This window comes from Hyperolius riggenbachi, chromosome 4 (assembly GCF_040937935.1).
Source record: "Hyperolius riggenbachi isolate aHypRig1 chromosome 4, aHypRig1.pri, whole genome shotgun sequence".
NCBI lineage: Eukaryota > Metazoa > Chordata > Amphibia > Anura > Hyperoliidae > Hyperolius > Hyperolius riggenbachi.
In genome coordinates, this window is record NC_090649.1 from 397,887,921 (window position 1) to 397,905,733 (window position 17,813).

The following is a 17,813-nucleotide window of genomic DNA, read 5'->3' on the forward strand; positions in this document are numbered from 1 at the left end:
GCTGTCCCTGTGTCCCTGTACTTTGCGGACAGCTGGACGAGACCAGGGAGCGAGCGAAGTGGGCGAGGCGGGTGCGGGCACGGCGGATTGTTTTAGGGGAGTGCTTTTGTAAAGAACGAAAGTAATACATAGAACCCCTGAGAGGAGATAGTCTACTGTAAAACATGTCAGATCAGTCAGCTTTTTACTAGGTACTATAAGTGACAGCGACATAGCATAAGAGTAATTTATAGTGCATTTTACTCCGGGAGAAATGTACATTTTATATGTATGTATTTTACAGCTTAAATTTTTTCGCAATAGTGGTCCTGTTTCAAAATGTTTATTGGATTTTTAAATTTTTGCATAGTAGAAGAATTACAGTCATGTTTGGTCACAGACCAAGATATAACAGAGGTATAACTCATGAACCAAAGTAAATTATTGTACAAATTTAACAGTAGAAGTCTTGCCGTGGCATCTCAATGAAAATAGCGTAATATAATCACAGAAACTTCTCAACTAGGTCACAAGCATAACCAGGAGCCTGTGCAGATGGCCAGGAAGGAAGAGCGGGAAGAAAGGAGGAGGAGAGAAGGAGGAAAGTGGTGTAAAGAGTGTGTCAAAAGGCATAGCCTTAGAAAAATATAATTTAGGACATTTTAGGTTTCAATGGGTTAATTCTCTAAAGGCCCATACACACGTTGGATTTTTTTAAACGACGGGTCGTTTGGACGTCCCGTCGTTCAGTCGTCCGGACGTCAAATCGGGCGTGTGTACAGTCCATCATTCAGGTGATAAGACTGGTCTTGAGCGATCCGCCTGGCCCTGTATGGGCCTTAAGAGATATCTTCTGACAGACGCCAAGGTTCCCAAATTTTGTTAAATCCTCTAAAGTAGCTGCCATCATTTCCTGGATCATAAAAGCGGTCACTCTTCTTTTCATTTCTAGGAAAAAGACAAATTGTGTCCTCCAGGCTTGGGCAATACTCTGTTTGGCCGCCAGTGCCACAAATATAAAGTGTGCCAGCGTTTGCTGGTCTCTGTTAAGGGAGTCTAATCTGAAATGTAAAAGAGCGGACCAAGGATCTTTTGTTATGTGGACCCCAAACAGAGTGTGAAAGAGTCTGAAGATCTTTGACCAATATCTGGAGAGCATTGAACAAGACCAGAAGATGTGGATCATGCTACCTGGAGCTCCACAACCTCTGAAGCATAGGCCAGAGTTAGTGCTTGAGAGATGTTTTAATCTGGATGGGACCCAGTACCAACGTAAGAAGACCTTGTATGCAGACTCCACTATTAAAAGGTTGATTGATAGTTTCGGGAGAATAGCCCAGGCCTCCTCCCACCTTTCTCTAGATCCAGTCCCTCGCAAATCAGACTCCCATCGGACTATGTATAAATGAATAGGAGGACAGGAGGACTCATTCAGAACAGTATAAAGTGTAGATATAATCCCTTTAGAAAAGGGTTCCCTAGAACAAAAGTACTCAAATCTGGTCACGGATAGTGGGTAAGTTGTTTGGGGTGGTAGAAGGGACCCGAGCCAGTGGTGCAATTGCATGTAGCGGAAGCTTTCTGCGTTGGGAATCGTGAATTTTTTTTTTAATTAGCTTTTCCCAAGAGAAAACACCTGAGCTGTCCGTCAAGTTTTGAATTAGCTCCAGGACCTGGTCCCTCCACCACCTGAAACTGTAGGAATTATGCAGACCAGGAGTGAACAAAGGGTTGTAAATAAAAGACATAAGTGGAAGAGTCGGGGACATCAGACCCTTTGAGTACCGAATTGAGTCCCAAACCTCTAAAAAGTGCAGCATCACTACGCTTAAGCCAGCAGGACGGAGAGATTTGGAAAGCCAGATGGGAGTCTGATTTGAATGAGGAAATGCTGCTGGGATATTAAAATAAGTCCAGAGGGGCATTCTCTCACCTTTGTATAAATCTATCAGGTGTGTTAGCTGTGCCGCCTGGTAATAACTGTCAGATTTGGCACACCCAAGCCTCCGGAGTGTCTATGGGCATGCATAGCAGTGGCTGGATGGTGTACTGGTTAAGGGCTCTGCCTCTGACATGGGAGACCTGGGTTCGAATCTCGGCTCTGCCTGTTCAGTAAGCCAGTAATTCAGTAAGGAGTTCATTGGGCAAGACTCCCTAACACTGCTACTGCCTACTGAGTGCGCTCTAGTGGCTGCCTCGCAAGCGCTTTGAGTCCGACAGGAGAAAGGCGCTATACAAATACTGCCATTATTATTATTATTATTATAGATTTAGAGATCCTAGGACGAGAATTCACCCATATGAACTTGGCTAACTTGTTTTGAAGCATTCTGAGAAAGTGAGGGGGATCTTTACTGGGAGCATCCTAAAATAATAAAGGATCCCAGGCAAGAGTGTCATTTTTATCACATTAATGCGACTTAGCCAAGCGATAGTGGTCCTGAGGACAAAATCCCCAGACCTGGTGACCATTAACCTGCGGCCTTTGTATTCCCTTCAGCTATATTATCTTAAAGAGGAACTGTAACGACAAAACGTCCCCTGGGGGGTACTCACCACGGGTGGGGGAAGCCTCCGGATCCTAATGAGGCTTCCCACGCCGTCCTCCATCCCTCAGGGGTCTCGCTGCAGCCCTTCGTGCAGCGGTGACGTCAATATTTACCTTCCCGGCTCCTGCGCAGGCGCTCTGACGGCTGTCGGCTCCGAAGTAGGCGGAAATACCCGATCGCCGTCGGGTCTGCTCTACTGCGCAGGCGCAAGTTTCCGGCGCCTGCGCAGTAGAGCGGACCCGACGGAGATCGGGTATGTCCGTCTCTTAACGTGCCGAAAGCAGCCACAGCGCCCCTGCTGGAGCCAGCAAAGGTAAATATTGAAGCTACAGTCGGGTCTGTCGCCGGCTGTTCTGAGGGCTGTAGCGAGACCCCTGTGGGACAGAGGACGGCGTGGGAAGCCTCATTAGGATCCGGAGGCTTCCCCCACCCGAGGTGAGTACCCCCCAGGGGAGGTTTTTGATGTTACAGAGTCTCTTTAACTACAGTACAACATAACTGTAGTACATTCCCTTTAATCCATTGATATGCTGACTGTCCTCCCGATGCTGACCTATGATATTTTGTATACATGAAAAAAAATGGATAAATTGGGATGCTTGCATAGACACATGTAGCATAACTAGATTTTTAAACTTTTTTACTCTTTGTCCTGAAGGCTCCCAAAATTGCACTTTTTATTTAACAATTCTCTTAAGCAGTATAACCTAACTTAAATGCTGCATCCCAGCAGCAGAATGAGGGTCTTATACCCCCCAAATCCCTGGGGCTAAAATCGGGGAGCGCTTCCTGATAGAGGCAGGACTTTGGGCTGCCTCCATGCGCGTCAATCCCCGCCTTTCCCCGCCCTTCTCAGTCTTCTTTCAATGAGAGGTGTCTACTTCTATTCTAAGGGCTTGATTCACAAAGCGGTGCTAACTGTTAGCACGCCTGTGAAAACCCCCTTAGCACGTCTAAACAAGCTGGGCGCAAACTTTTATGCGCATCAAACTTTACGCGCGGACTGCACAGAGCGCAGGGCGCTCCGCGCGAAGTGCCCCTTAAAGCCTATGGGACTTAGCGCTCGCATAGGACTTTGCGAGCGCAAAACTTTGCGCGCGGTACTTAGCGCGCGATCTGATTGAGAAAACCGGTGCTTACCTACTTAGCACCCTGGTTAGCGAGCCTAAAGACTTTAGACGTGCTAAGTAGGTTAGCACCGCTTTGTGAATCAAGCCCTAAGTGTGGTGTTAATACATCTGGCCTGTAGATGGCACTTTTCTACTGTATTATTTCATAAGATTATCTAGACTGTTGTGGGTTGTTGGTTCCTGCGATGCCCTGGCTAGGATCACGGAGTGAAGATGCTGCTTATGTAGAGAGTTGGTGAATCTCGTAAATAAACCTAGTTTCAATTATCCTGCCTCTGCCTACTGAGCACAACACTAAGCTTTCATTGTCTCTCCATGAACAGTATACTTTATTTTAAGTAGAGCATAAAGGCAAATAAAGAAAACAATTTGAAAGCTGATATGCCCCGCAGCAATGTATTTACAGAAAGAATTATGAGGATGGGTTTAAATCAATGCATGTAGCTTAGACAGAAGAGATCCAGTAAATCTGATATTCCTGAATCAAAGAATTTGATAGAAAGAAGACTGGATTACAACAGACCTTACAGACTGTTGCTATTATTAGCCATCTCATCCATTGTAATCCTGCAGACTTCATCATTTGCTAGCAGCATCTGTTGACAGATTTCATACCGCACATATCAGTGGAATGGCTGCAGTCTAGAGTCTGCTGCCCACAATAGATGCAAAGGCAGCCCTGTCTTTCCACTTCCAAGAGATTGTCTCATAGGACATTCATGCCTGCGGCTTGCCAGGAAAGGCTGAGCAGGGTAACGAACTGTTCAAAGTGTTAAACAGGATCTTCTAGTGGGGTCCATTTCAAACATACACACATTGCATGGCAAATCTGTCCGTTTCTATATATATGCACAAATGATGTCCTACTCCACGCTGCCAATATATTATTCAGAGAGACATGGACCATATCAAGGACTGAACTGTTCACTTTCCATATTAAACTTATATCTCTATATAATTTTAAGATTAGTTAAGTCCAGAGAAGGAAAAAACAAATCAAGCAATTAAAACAATGCTGGTCCTGCTGAACATTGAAAGGGAACCTGCAATGATATCAACAAAGAGGCTTCCATCCCTATTCTCTTACAAAAAAAATGCCAGTTTCCAGGGCCGTATGTTGTTCTTTTGCCTTCCGTTGCACATAAAATGTAGAGAAACCGAGAGCCCAATATAGTGTAGTATGTTAAAACATAAACAAAGTAAGGCAAATCAGTGAGAAAATTATACTCACAAACGTGGGTTACCACACAGGCAACCACTGTATAAGAAGGTGAGGAGATTAGACTTGTCCTCACTCAGGGCTAAGAAGTCGCTCTCTGTAGATGAGAAAAAGGGGTAGATCCCCCCTCCACCAGGGGTGGACACGATTTTGCAGTAGGAGAACAGAGGTGCAAGCAGAATAAAAGTGCATAAAACCTTTAAAATTTGCTAGGAGGAAGTGGTGGACTTACCTCCATAAAGCAGACACGAAAGACTGTCTGAAAAGTAGCAATCACATTTATTATTTAGTACCACAAAAGTGCAACGCGTTTCGCAGGCCGAGCCCGCTTCATCAGGCAATAAATGTGGGGACAAAACAGAATTCCAGCAATAGCAGGTGTAGAGCCTCAGTGGGCGTGATTGCTACTTTTCAGACAGTCTTTCGTGTCTGCTTCATGGAGGTAAGTCCACCACTTCCTCCTAGCAAATGTTAAAGGTTTTATCCACTATTATTCTGCTGGCGCCTCTGTTCTCCTACAACTTCCGTTGCACACGGTCAGCAATCATGCAGCCAGTTTTTAAAGCATTGCATTTTGTGCATTGCATTTTGGTACTTCTTTTCCAATTAATATATTGAAAGTAGCTGGGTGGCTACATCCTATAGTTCAATTTCCTGTAGGGATGTCAGTTGAATTTAATTGGACAATTTGCTGATCAGACTCCTCTCCCATCCCATCATAACCCACATGAGGCATTAAGGCAGAGGGGACAAGTCAAAATTTTGTTGGCAGAAAAAAAATCACCTCACCTAGCTCCCCTGCTCCCTCTGCTGGTAAGGGACTAACTCTTTGTGGTCAGCACTACAGCTATGACAGAGTCACATAATGATAAGAATCATGATTCTCAATGGTAGATAATGTAATTTAGTATGTGTAAGCACCAGAAGGGCCCATGCTGGGCTGGCCCCAGATTCCAGTTCATGGTTAGAATATTTAATAGATTTCTAGATGTCATTATCCAGTCCTGAATATGACTTAGTAAACAAGCTAGATTGATTATAGCTTTCCTAATTTATGAAGGAGCATTGCATACGAGATGGACGTGCCATTTATAATCACTGGTCTTTATTTGTGAGCATACCGAAGCTTTGGAAGACAGTACAACCAATAAACCTGATTATGGCATTATATTGAAATGTATATTTGGCTAAAATCTACTTAGCAGTTTCCATGTTGAGCCTCTGAGGAAGTGGCTGGTTGGCCACAAAACTTAAATCAGGCAATGAATAGTGATGCACTTACTTAAATGTACAGAAAAAATGACATAAATATGCAATATACGTAAAAGTAAAGAAAGTGTTGTTAAAGTGGATCTGAGATTAACGTTTACTCATTGCATAATTGTGTACCTTTCCTATTGTTTATAGGGCATTCCTCAAGCCAAATACTTTTTTGTTTTTGTTTTAATATTCTAATTCCCTATAAACTAAACACGCCACGCCCACAGGTTTTCAGAGAGCCAAGGCATTTTCAGACAGTAGCAAAGGCTCATGGGAGCTCATTCTGGGCAGGAGAAGGGGGGAGGTATTACTAGCCAGAGATTTAGAGGCAGAGGGGAGGAGGGAGGAGGAGGGGGATTAGGTTTTTTTCAAAGGCTGAGTGCTCAAGATGCAGATAAGCCTGCCTCTGTGTAATGTTTACAAACAACATGGCTGCTGTCATTGTATCACAGGAAGAAATAATCACATTCTATTAAAGCTGTTTGCAGTATCTGCAAAACTGTCTAAACTTTAGATAAGATATATAGACAAGTTACTTGTTATAGTTAGTTTTTCATCTCTGATCCACTTTAAGTAGTCACTCACTGTTTGGGGGATGGAAAGTTGTTAAACAAAATCCAGGTTTCTTTATGTTATCTACATTGTAAATGTTTGAGATCTGGGGAAGCTAGTTGTAATTTTAATACGTAAAGACTTGTCCCATTCTTCCCTGATAAAGGATTTTAGATGCTGAACAATTTGGGTTCCCTTTGATCAGATTTTGCTTTCATAATGCTACAAATGTTTTCAGTGGGTGACAGGTCTCTATGGCATGCAGACCATTTTAGCACCCAGATTCTTTTACTAGGGACCAAACTCATACAATACCTGCCTAATGCAGTTTGAAAATGTCTTGCTAAAATAAGCAAGGGCTTTCCTCAAAAAAATCTTCTGGTTGGCAGCATATGCTGTTCCAAAACCTGTATTACACATGAACAACCAATGCCAGGGGCAATAATGCTAACGTCACAGATGCTGGCTTTTAAACTGTGTATTCAAAACAAACAATATGATTCTTCTCCTCTTTAGCCTGTCGTGTCCATGAGGAAATAGAGTTTCAAACTTTGATTTATCAGACCGCAGGACAGTTTTGTTTATTTCATTTTAGTTCATTGTAAACGACTTCCGGTCTAGAAAACATGGCGGCGTTTCTAGTATAGGTGTATATATGGTTTCCTCTTTGTGTGATAATTTTAACTTGCACTTGTAGTTGCAGGAACAACCTGTGTTCACATACCATGGTTTTTGAGAGTGTTCTTGAGCCAATGTATTCCTGAGCCAATGAAATGACTTCCCCTACAGGATTGTGTTTCACCTGAGAGCCAGAAGGTCATGGTCATCTAGTATTGGCTGTTGTGTAAAGAGAATTCTCCAGATCTTTGATTGATCTTCTAAATCAGGGATGTCCAACTCAAATCACGTAAGGGGCCAAAATCTAAAACCTAGTCTAAGTCCTGGGTCCACTGGCGTAACAATAGGGCCTGCAGCCCCTGCTCCCGCGCCCCCCCCCCCCCCCCTGGGGCCCGCTCGGGCCATTTTTGGGGGGCTGGAGGGGGTCGCAGCATGAGGGGAAAGCCGTGGCCATAGTCGGCGGAGAGGGGGGACGTTCCACCCCTCCCTCACCTCGGGGATCTCCCCTCTGCGCTCCCTTCCAGCTTAAATGTGTGTCCGGGCAGTGGCGGGCAGCAGACAGATACATACCTTCCATGCGCTCCAGCCTGCATTCCTCTCTCTAGTCTCTGACGCGACTTCCTGTTATACAGTGCTTTTATTCCTAAAGATACATCAGTACAGGCAAAAAAGTGAAAGGTGTGGTCTATAAACGGATGCAGACAGACTACCTTTACTGGCGCGGATTACCAAAACTGGATACAAAAAAATCCATATAGAATGTTTTAAATATGATCCAGACACATGGAGGAAATATATCTTCAGTTATACAATATGAGCTCACAGTATGATCCCTTCAGACTGATTCATCTGACTTTTTAAAATAACCATTGGCTTGATCAGACGAAGCGACAGAACGGCATAGTGTAAGGCGATATCTTGGAAGATAGTGATTTCAATGAGTATACCACTCACCAGGGGCGCCTTTACCTACTGACCACCCAGGCAGCGGCTTGGAGCGGCTTTGATGGGGAAGGCGCAATAAATTACTGTCAGTCCAAGGGGAAATAAAAATTCCTGTCCTGAAAGACTGTTGTAAGAGACTGGAGAGAAAAAGATTTCCTTCTGTTTTAAGAAGGCAAATTACACCAAGCTTTGCTTTTTTAGTAGGAGGGCATTTGGTTCCTTTTATCCCCCTATACATTCCTAGTAGCTTGGGTCACCCTGAGCTGCTTGGTTACTCTGCTCTTTTCACAAATAGCCTTCTGCTAAGTCACTAAAGAATCATTCAGAGTTCAGAATTATAGATACTCCCTAAGAAGACGGTGTCTCTGGCTTATAGCTGTTCTCTACCCCTCCACAGAGGAGACAGCGACAGCGCCCTACCCCCAAATGTTACTGAGTCTGCAGAGGGAGTGAGACAAACAAACAAACAAACAAACAGTAAACTCTGCAGACAGCTGTGTGCTCTGCTAGAATGTCTGCATGTCTAGATGTCAGGAGGATCGCCATGACTAGCTATGGATCATCTGATCCTCTCCCCTACACAGCCTGCACTTCTCCCTGAATTCAACAGGACAGTGTTTGAAGTGTGTAATGGACACAGTGGGGGTTGCAGGTTTTGTCTTTCATTGTGAGCGAGTGAATAGGAGGGCAGCATCTAAAGCTCAAACAATGATAATGGACATGTAAGCAATGTGTGTAATTACATCCATCACTACTTATAATTGAAGATGGCATAATAATGTATTTCCATTAATGCTGTCTGTTTGCCCTCTCTCTAATGCTATGTACCACCTCACGATTTTTCCAACGATTTTCCCGATGTTCATCAATTTTTTTTTTGAGCAACAAGTAGTCATTTACACGATGTCGTGACATCGCTTAGCGTTGTGTGGTGAAAAGTGACCGTCACTGAGGATCAAGTAAAGTACTGAGGTCACTTGACTTCTCGTTGGCGCCCGTCCTGTAATGTCACGTGACATCTCACATACCCGCTGGCAGGAAGATGAATCGCTGGACGCTTGTCATGAGGGACACCTCGCTGGATCCATCTTCCTGTGTTGTTGCAGTCACTGTGGTGAGTGTGGAGCTTAACTTTGCTTGCCCTCACCCTCTGCTCATGCTCCCTCTCCCACTGTCTCTCTGACCAAACAACTGCTACTTGGGGAACAATGTGCACAACTATGTACAGTAGTCTGAGCACACTACAGGGGAGCCAGTAGCATTTGGAACTATTATTGTGTATTTATGTAGCACTGACATCTTCAGCACTTTACAGAGTACATAGTCATGTCACTGACTGCTCACTGGAGCTTACAATTTCATCCCTACCATAGTCAAACTGTAATGTCCGACCATATTATTATCATGTATTTATATAGCACTGGCATCTTCTGCAGTACTTTATATAGCACTGACATCTTCTGCAGTACTTTACAGATTACATAGTCATGTCACTGACTGTCCTCAGAGGAGCTCACAATCTAATCCTACCATAGTCATAGTCTAATGTCCTACCATATTATTATGTATTTATATAGCACTGACATCTTCTGCAGCACTTTACAGAGTACATAGTCATGTCACTGACTGTCCCCAGAGGAGCTCACAATCTAATCCTACCATAGTCCTAGTCTAATGTCCTACCATATTATTATTATGTATTTATATAGCACTGACATCTTCTGCAGCACTGTAGAGAGTACATAGTGATGTCACTGACTGTCCTCAGAGGAGCTCACAATCTAACCCTACCATAGTCATAGTCTAATGTCCTACCATATTATTATTGTTTATTTATATAGCACTGACATCTCCTGAAGCACTTTACAGAGTACATAGTCATGTCACTGACTGTCCTCAGAGGAGCTCACAATCTAACCCTACCATAGTCATAGTATAATGTCCTACCATATTATTATTGTTTATTTATATAGCACTGACATCTCCTGAAGCACTTTACAAAGTAGTACATAGTCATGTCACTGACTGTCCTCAGAGGAGCTCACAGTCTAATCCCTACCACAGTTATAGTCTAATATTTTCAATATAGGATTGTTTTGGGGTAAACCAGTTGACTTATTTGTATGTTTTTTAGGATGCAGGAAATGTCTGAAGTGTCTGAAGACAGAAACTCCATGCAGATTTTGCCCTGGCCAATGTTCAAGCCTAGGACTCAGCACTAAAATGCAGTAGTGGTACCCACTGAGCCTCTATTCTACTCATAGATATCTGCTCATCCATGTCATCAATTCTGACCCTCTACTACCCTTCCTCCCTCCATTCTACTTCTCTTCTCTTGTATCACTTACACTACAAACACACTGTGCTTATCTCCAGAATGGATTATGAATCAAACTGTTAGGCCCAGTGCACACCAAAACCACTAGCAGATCCTCAAAACGCTAGCGGTTTTGGAGCAGATTTCAGAGCGATTCTAGGCATGTTTAGAGACATTTTCTAAACATGCCGAGCGTTTTTGTGAAGCAGATTACAAATATTGTTACAGTAAAAGCTGTTACTGAACAGCTTCTGTAACAAATACGCCTGGAAAACTGCTCTGATCTAGCGTTTTTCAGAGCGGTTTGCATTTTTCCTATACTTTACATTGAGGCAGAATCGCTTCTGCAAACCGCAAATGTGCAGCAGGAGGCACGTTTGCGGTTTGCTAAATACCTCAAACCGCTGGTGTGCACCATCCCATGGAAATACATTAGCCAAGCGTTTTCACAGACAAATGCGGTTGGCGGATCGCTGCTAAAACCGCTCGGTGTGCACTGGGCCTTAAACCACCTTACCATATCAGCCCTTCAATGTCATGATATACCCACTCTAGTCCTACCCTAACAGGTGGTAACATATTTGCATATCTCATAATGTTTGTGAAAAATTATTTTGAAAGTAAGAGTGTCTTGCTTGATAATCCAATCTTGCAATGTGACTGCCATTGGAACTTGTAGTGTGGATGCTGTATTTATTTAAGGTGCATACTGGCAGCATGTGCTGTATGGCATACAATGCTGATCATCCACAAGGCAAACTTAGGCAGCTGCCTAGGGTCTAGAGAGAGTTTAGGGGCCTGGTGGTTGCTAGCCCCCACCAAATCTAACTAAATAAGCCAGGTGACCATCAGTGGAGGGCAAAGTGTTATCTTGCCTAGGGCCCCATTTCATAGTTATCCCTCTCTGATGGCTTATATCATGTGTAAAGTGTTCTATAATGTATATGATTTTTGTTTTATTTTTTATGGGGGGGGGGGGGGGGGGCCGCAACAGGATTTCTTGCCTGGAGTGACAAGAAGGCTAGAGGCGCCCCTGCCCCTCACCCTGACTACACATAACAGTACACAGACCTCGCTAGGAGAAATGTAAATGACTTAACCTACAGCTCCCTTGGGACAAATTAGGATGGGTAGATGACCTGTGACTCGGGCTGTGGAAGCTCCGAATTTCCCAGCCAGTGGCATGACTACAAAACTTTCATGAGCCGCCCAATGTTCACAGCCTTTCCTTTCGCTACCCCTGGTGAGCCTCACAGCCTGAGGACCCATCCTGCAAGGACATACAAGTGTGGACATCATAATCTTCACACTCATAACAAGTGCAGGCACAAAAACGCCTGATCTGAAGGATGGAGGGAGTAAAGTACTAATTGGGGTCCCCTTACAGCTCTGGGCCCCCTGCTGTCACAGAGGCTGCTCCCCTGTAGTTACGTTCCCAGCTACTCTGGTGGAGCATGAGAATAATTCTCGGTCCACTTGAGTGGCTAATGTGAGCTACAACACTTCAAACTGTAACTAAGACTGGGGACTATTTATCAAAACAATTGTGATGGTTGCTGTAAGCATCTGCTCAGATATTGCTGCCGTTTTCTATGCACTTGTCTTAATCAGTCCCAGAATGTGATGTTTGGAAAACCAAGCAAATCTTTTCTTTTACAGCACTGGGAATGATCTGACAGACAGCTGAACTCCCTGGCATTATATTAAAGCACTGCTGATACACTGTTCTAGCAAATTCTGCTCTGCGGCATCACCGTTTTAGAATTGGTGTATTTAAAAAGTACTTTCTGTGATATAACTAAAGCTGCCATGCTGAAACAAAAAAAGCTGTAATTTCCCACTTTTAGGGCTCGTTCACACCCAGGGTGTTTTGCGTTTTTTTTTTGAGTGCTGGCGATCTTAAGAAACGTCCTAAAATTGCTTGTGCAATGAAACCTTATGGGATAGTTCATATCAGCGCATTTTGTCTGCTTTCCACTCAGCAAAGCGCAAGCCTGTACCATTTTTAGGGCGATTTTGCTACAATGGAAGGTATAGGAAAAACGCAAATCGCTCACAAAATCGATTTATGCGGCGATTGCTTTCACGCTTTTAAGAATACATACATTGTATTTATTATTTTCCGGGTCAAAGAGTTCACTTCCTGACTTGTGTCAGGAAGTGAAAAAAAAAATTGCTCTGCAAAAGTGCTTTACAAAAAATCATAGAGTGAAGGTAAGCGCCGGGTAGGGGAGAAAAAAATCACTCACAAAATCGCAAAACGCTGGCCTTAGTGATTGCGATTTTAGATGTGAACAAAGCCTTAAGTTGTTAGTTCCTTGGCTGTCGTACTCATCCTTTTGATTCAGCATTCAGGGAGCTACCCCAACGAAACAAGCATGCAGACTCTGGCGTAGCTAAGGAGCTGTGGGCCCCGATGCAAGTTTTACAATGGGGCCCCCCAAGCACTCTATACATAGCAATTGATACGGCGCACCAAAACCTGCCAATGGCAACTACAGTGTCAGAGGTGCAAGAAGGGGATGGGGAATAGTTTGTTAATGATACCACTATTCAAAGTATCTATAGAAGTGATTATTATGAGCACAGGACCAATAGAGAGCTAATACTATAGTTGAGGGAGGGCGCTTCGGTGCCCCTCTGGCCTAAGGGCCCCGATGCGGTCGCTACCTCTGCAACCCCTATTGCTACGCCCCTGCATGCAGGTAAAGGGCATTTTGACTTCCATAAATGCTCTTGGTCTGGATTGGTTCATTCACAGGATGAGCAAAGCATCATAACCAGAAAGCCTGTAGCTTCTATAAATGAGTAAAAAAATCAGCATCAACGACTACCCCAATAGGTAAAGATCTAGTAATCCTAAAATGGTTTTGCTATACAACTTCAGCATTCGCAGTAGAAAATATTACAATATGAACATGGTCTACAAATCAGCATTGACAATACAAATGCACACAAAGCAAGATGTTGGTCTGATCTGAAAACTATTTAGACTGATGAGTGAATTGCAAGACTTGGTCTGTAGTGGAATAAACATATACATAGCTCTAAAACTTTTGCCTGACCTTTCTTTGTTGCTTCTCCCAGGCAGGGTCCAGCAGCATGTCCCTGTCCCATTCATCTTCCTGATTCATATACTCATTTTCTTCATAAGTGTAGCTGTACATGTCGTTGGTCATTACTTGAGTCATGCTGCTCAAAGAAACAAAGGGATAATGTGGTCTTGAGTAGTTTTCTCTGCTGTAATGTTCTCGGATAGATGAAGTTGTGATGCTGCTGAACTCAGAAGTGATGACCTTTTTTAACCTTCACACGGAACTCAGCCTTCATCAGCCTCTCTCCTGGACACCCCTGTGTCTGCTGTCCCAGTGCAGCTCTGGCCAGGCAGCTGTCTATTATCCCCAGAGATCACGTGACTCAGCCTCTTAATAATGCCAGATATGAAAGCACTCCTACTGGAGGCTATTTTAGAACCTGCATTTATCACACTAATACATGAAAACAATGCACCTCGCACACAATGGAATGGCCAAAGTGTTAGGATAATCACCAGTAGTTCATGTTTGCCAGCTGTCATATCTTAAAGAGAACCCGAGGTGGGTTTGAAGAATATTATCTGCATACAGAGGCTGGATCTGCCTATACAGCCCAGCCTCTGTCGCTATCCCAAACCCCCCTAAGGTCCCCCTGCACTCTGCAATCCCTCATAAATCACAGCCACGCTGCTGACAAACAGCTTGTCAGAGCTGGCTGTGTTTATCTCTATAGTGTCAGTCTGCTGCTCTCCCCGCCTCCTGCAGAACTCCAGTCCCTGCCTGCATCCCTTCCCTCCCTGCTGATTGGAGGGAAGGGACGGGGGCAGGGACCGGAGCTATGCAGGAGGCGGGGGAGCAGCTGAGACTGACACTACAGATGTAAACACAGCCTCACAGCACGGCTGTGATTTATGGGGGATTGCAGGGTGCAGGGGGACCTTAGGGGGGTTTGGGATAGCAACAGAGGCTGGGCGGTATAGGCAGATCCAGCCTCTGTATGCAGATAACATTCTTTAAACACACCTCGGGTTCTCTTTAATCACCTGGTACAGAAAAAGCTGTTAAAGGAAAACTCCGCTTTCAATGAAAAATGCTATAAACACATGATACTAGACTTTTTGAAGTATTATGTTAAATAGCATCTTGTCACAGGGAACACAACGGCCACTGAGAACGTGGCCTTAAAGTCAATGGGGACACAAGAAAATTGCATACCAGATGGGTTTCAATGATATTTTCATGTGATTGCCTTGTTTATTTAATTTCTTTTACTAACAAGTCCTTGGAAAACTGCAAATACAATTGGCATGTGAAACAAAGAATCACACAGAAAATGTGCTGAAACACTTGGTGTAGATAAAAAAAAAATGACAATTAAATCACAGTGTGTTTGTGATTGCGGTTTTCAATTAAAAAGGGTCCTGAGCAAACCAATGGAAAACCTTATTTCAATCTCTACAATGTTGAAGTGAAAGGAGCGCCTTTTTTCAGGTAAATAGTTGAGTTTACCTTTAGATGTCAGTAATGTCTGTGTACAGTAGTGTCTTCTTATTCCAAATGCCTGAAAAGAGTAAAAGCAAAACTTAGTTTTTCGTTATTCAGACTTTTTTTTTATTACAGTAAGTATTTATGACAGTAAGTATTCATGTTTACACTCAGCTAAAGGATTATTAGGAACACCATACTAATACGGTGTTTGACCCCCTTTCGCCTTCAGAACTGCCTTAATTCTACATGGCATTGATTCAACAAGGTGCTGAAAGCATTCTTTAGAAATGTTGGCCCATATTGATTGGATAGCATCTTACAATTGGAGATTTGTGGGATGTGTGGTGATATATTGGGGTGCTGATGATGTTAGGAATAAAGGAATATATTCTTTCATTTTTCTGCCTGTGTTCCGTGTAAGTCTGCCAGAAGGGAGCTGTTACCTTGAGTTGCTTGGGGCCAGGAAATGGGTGATTGTCTTGACCATGAGGTGCTTTGAGTCTGTATGCAGTTCCTCTGAGAGTGCTAATGGGATTATCTGCCTGGCTGTTTGAACTCAGGAGATGGCCCATTGTCTCAATACACTAAGCCAGAGGACCAGTGTCTGGAGACTAACACAGGAACCTCTGAAATGTACATGACAGGCTATTAGAAATGGGTGAAGTCCTTTTGATACCATTTTTTACCTGTTGAAATTGAATTATTGGTGGAGGTGCAACCTCCTTATCTTTGATCAGCTAGGAAGTACTGTCAGCAATGTGAAAGCCTTAATCAATTGTCACCTGTAACCTGGGGAGATTGGAGGTTAACAAAGTCTTTTGTTGTGTGTGTGCTATAGGACACTGTTCACATGCGGATGTCAGATCTCTTGGAAATTAAATTATGTCTGAGGATGTTATTAAAAACTAGTCCTCCCCTCCCCAAGGAAGTTGCAGCCTCTAGGCGTATTTCATAGTATAAAACCGCAGCTAGGATAGCCACAACTGGTAGTTCTTGGAGGTAGCTCACACGGCTAGAACTAACCTGGTTCCTGACCAGAAGTGCGTACCGCCCGCAACAACACCAGATCGATACGCTGGTACGTTTATTTCCCGTTTATTTTGGTAAGCAAAATCGCTTTGTGTGTTATCTTTGTACATTTTATCTTGTAACTATTTTTACTTTGTTTTTTTGTAATCTTTTTGTATATATTCAGTTCTGCACTGTTCTATGTTTTTCTGAAATATTAAATTATTATTTAATAAGTTTGACTTCTGCCGTACTAAACTAACACTCATAGCCTAGAAGAGACTGAAGTGTAACCGTGTATAAGTTCATGCCTAATTGTACGCTTGAGCAACACTACCGTAGGAAATTGTAATTGCATTGTGTGTGGGGGCGTTTGTCATACGTTGGCCTAAGCGCGCAGCTGACCCAACGTACGAACAACGCCAGTGCGAGTAGCTAACAGTATCATTCGGAACGACTGTTAGTGGGTCTTTGCTTCACGACAGTGTAAGATTGCAACTGTGTGTGTGTGTGTGGGTGCGTGGCGTTCCCGTATTTGGCCTAAGCGCAAAGCTGACCCAAATACGAAAACGCGGAGTGCGCGCTGAGGACTCGACAGCAGAGTGGAAGTGTCTAGCAACGCTAGTGGTGGCAGTGAGAGGTGTTTTGAGGGGTTCCAGCCTTGTTTGTAGCTTAAATAAGGCTGTCCCCCGCTTAATCTGGTCAAACCCGCAGTCGGGAACCGTATACGCAGGCGTGCCGCGGGCCGGTTCTTGACAGGATGCACATCCAGGGCACAAAGCTCCCGTTCCATCACATCCCAAAGATGCTCTATTGGGTTGAGATCTGGTGACTGTGGGGGCCATTTTAGTACAGCGAACTCATTGTCATGTTCAAGAAACCAATTTGAAATGATTCGAGCTTTGTGACATGGTGCATTATCCTGCTGGAAGTAGCCATCAGAGGATGGGTACATGGTGGTCATGAAGGGGTGGACATGGTCACAAACAATGCTCAGGTAGCCCGTGGCATTTAAACGATGCCCAATTGGCACTAAGGGGCCTAAAGTGTGCCAAGAAAACATCCCCCACACCATTACACCACCACCACCAGCCTGCACAGTGGTAACAAGGCATGATGGATCCATGTTTTCATTCTGTTTACGTCAAATTCTGACTCTATCGAGACTCATCAGACTAGGCAACATTTTTCCAGTCATTAACTGTCCAATTTTGGTGAGCTTGTGCAAATTGTAGCCTCTTTTTCCTATTTGTAGTGGAGATGAGTGGTACCCGGTGGGGTCTGTTGTAGCTCATCCGCCTCAAGGTTGTGCGTGTTGTGGCTTCACAAATGCTGTGCTGCATACCTCAGTTGTAACGAGTGGTTATTTCAGTCAACGTCAATGTTAAAATCGCCTGCGTGTGAATAAATGCCGAAAACGCCGCCAGTGTGAATGAGGCCTCATTGAATTCACAGTTACGCTCCCCTTTGCACAGCCACTGTATGGCTCTGATTGTGTACAATCGCATGGAGCTGCTTCTGGATGAGTCTTTGGCTCACTGCATAGGCATGGCCAGTTGGCCACATTCCTGCAGGCACAGTTAGAGATGGCCCGAACATCAGATTTTGGGTTCACGAACTGCGAACATAAACTTCCTCAAAAACTTGAGTTTGCACGAACTGGGTGAACCACCATAGACTTCAATGGGCAGGTGAATTTTAAAACTTACATGG

General features: G+C 43.9%; 1 protein-coding gene across 1 annotated transcript in view; it reads right to left on the minus strand.

The window, feature by feature from the left end:
- ACTN2 (actinin alpha 2) overlaps positions 1 to 13,945 on the minus strand; it is a 108,250-nt gene extending 94,305 nt beyond the window's left edge. The window contains exon 1 of the mRNA XM_068232256.1: positions 13,635 to 13,945. Coding sequence (XP_068088357.1) covers positions 13,635 to 13,760 — 126 coding nt within the window. The 5' untranslated portion in view covers positions 13,761 to 13,945. The remainder of the gene's footprint in view (positions 1 to 13,634) is intronic.
- Between the last annotated feature and the right edge of the window lie 3,868 nt (positions 13,946 to 17,813).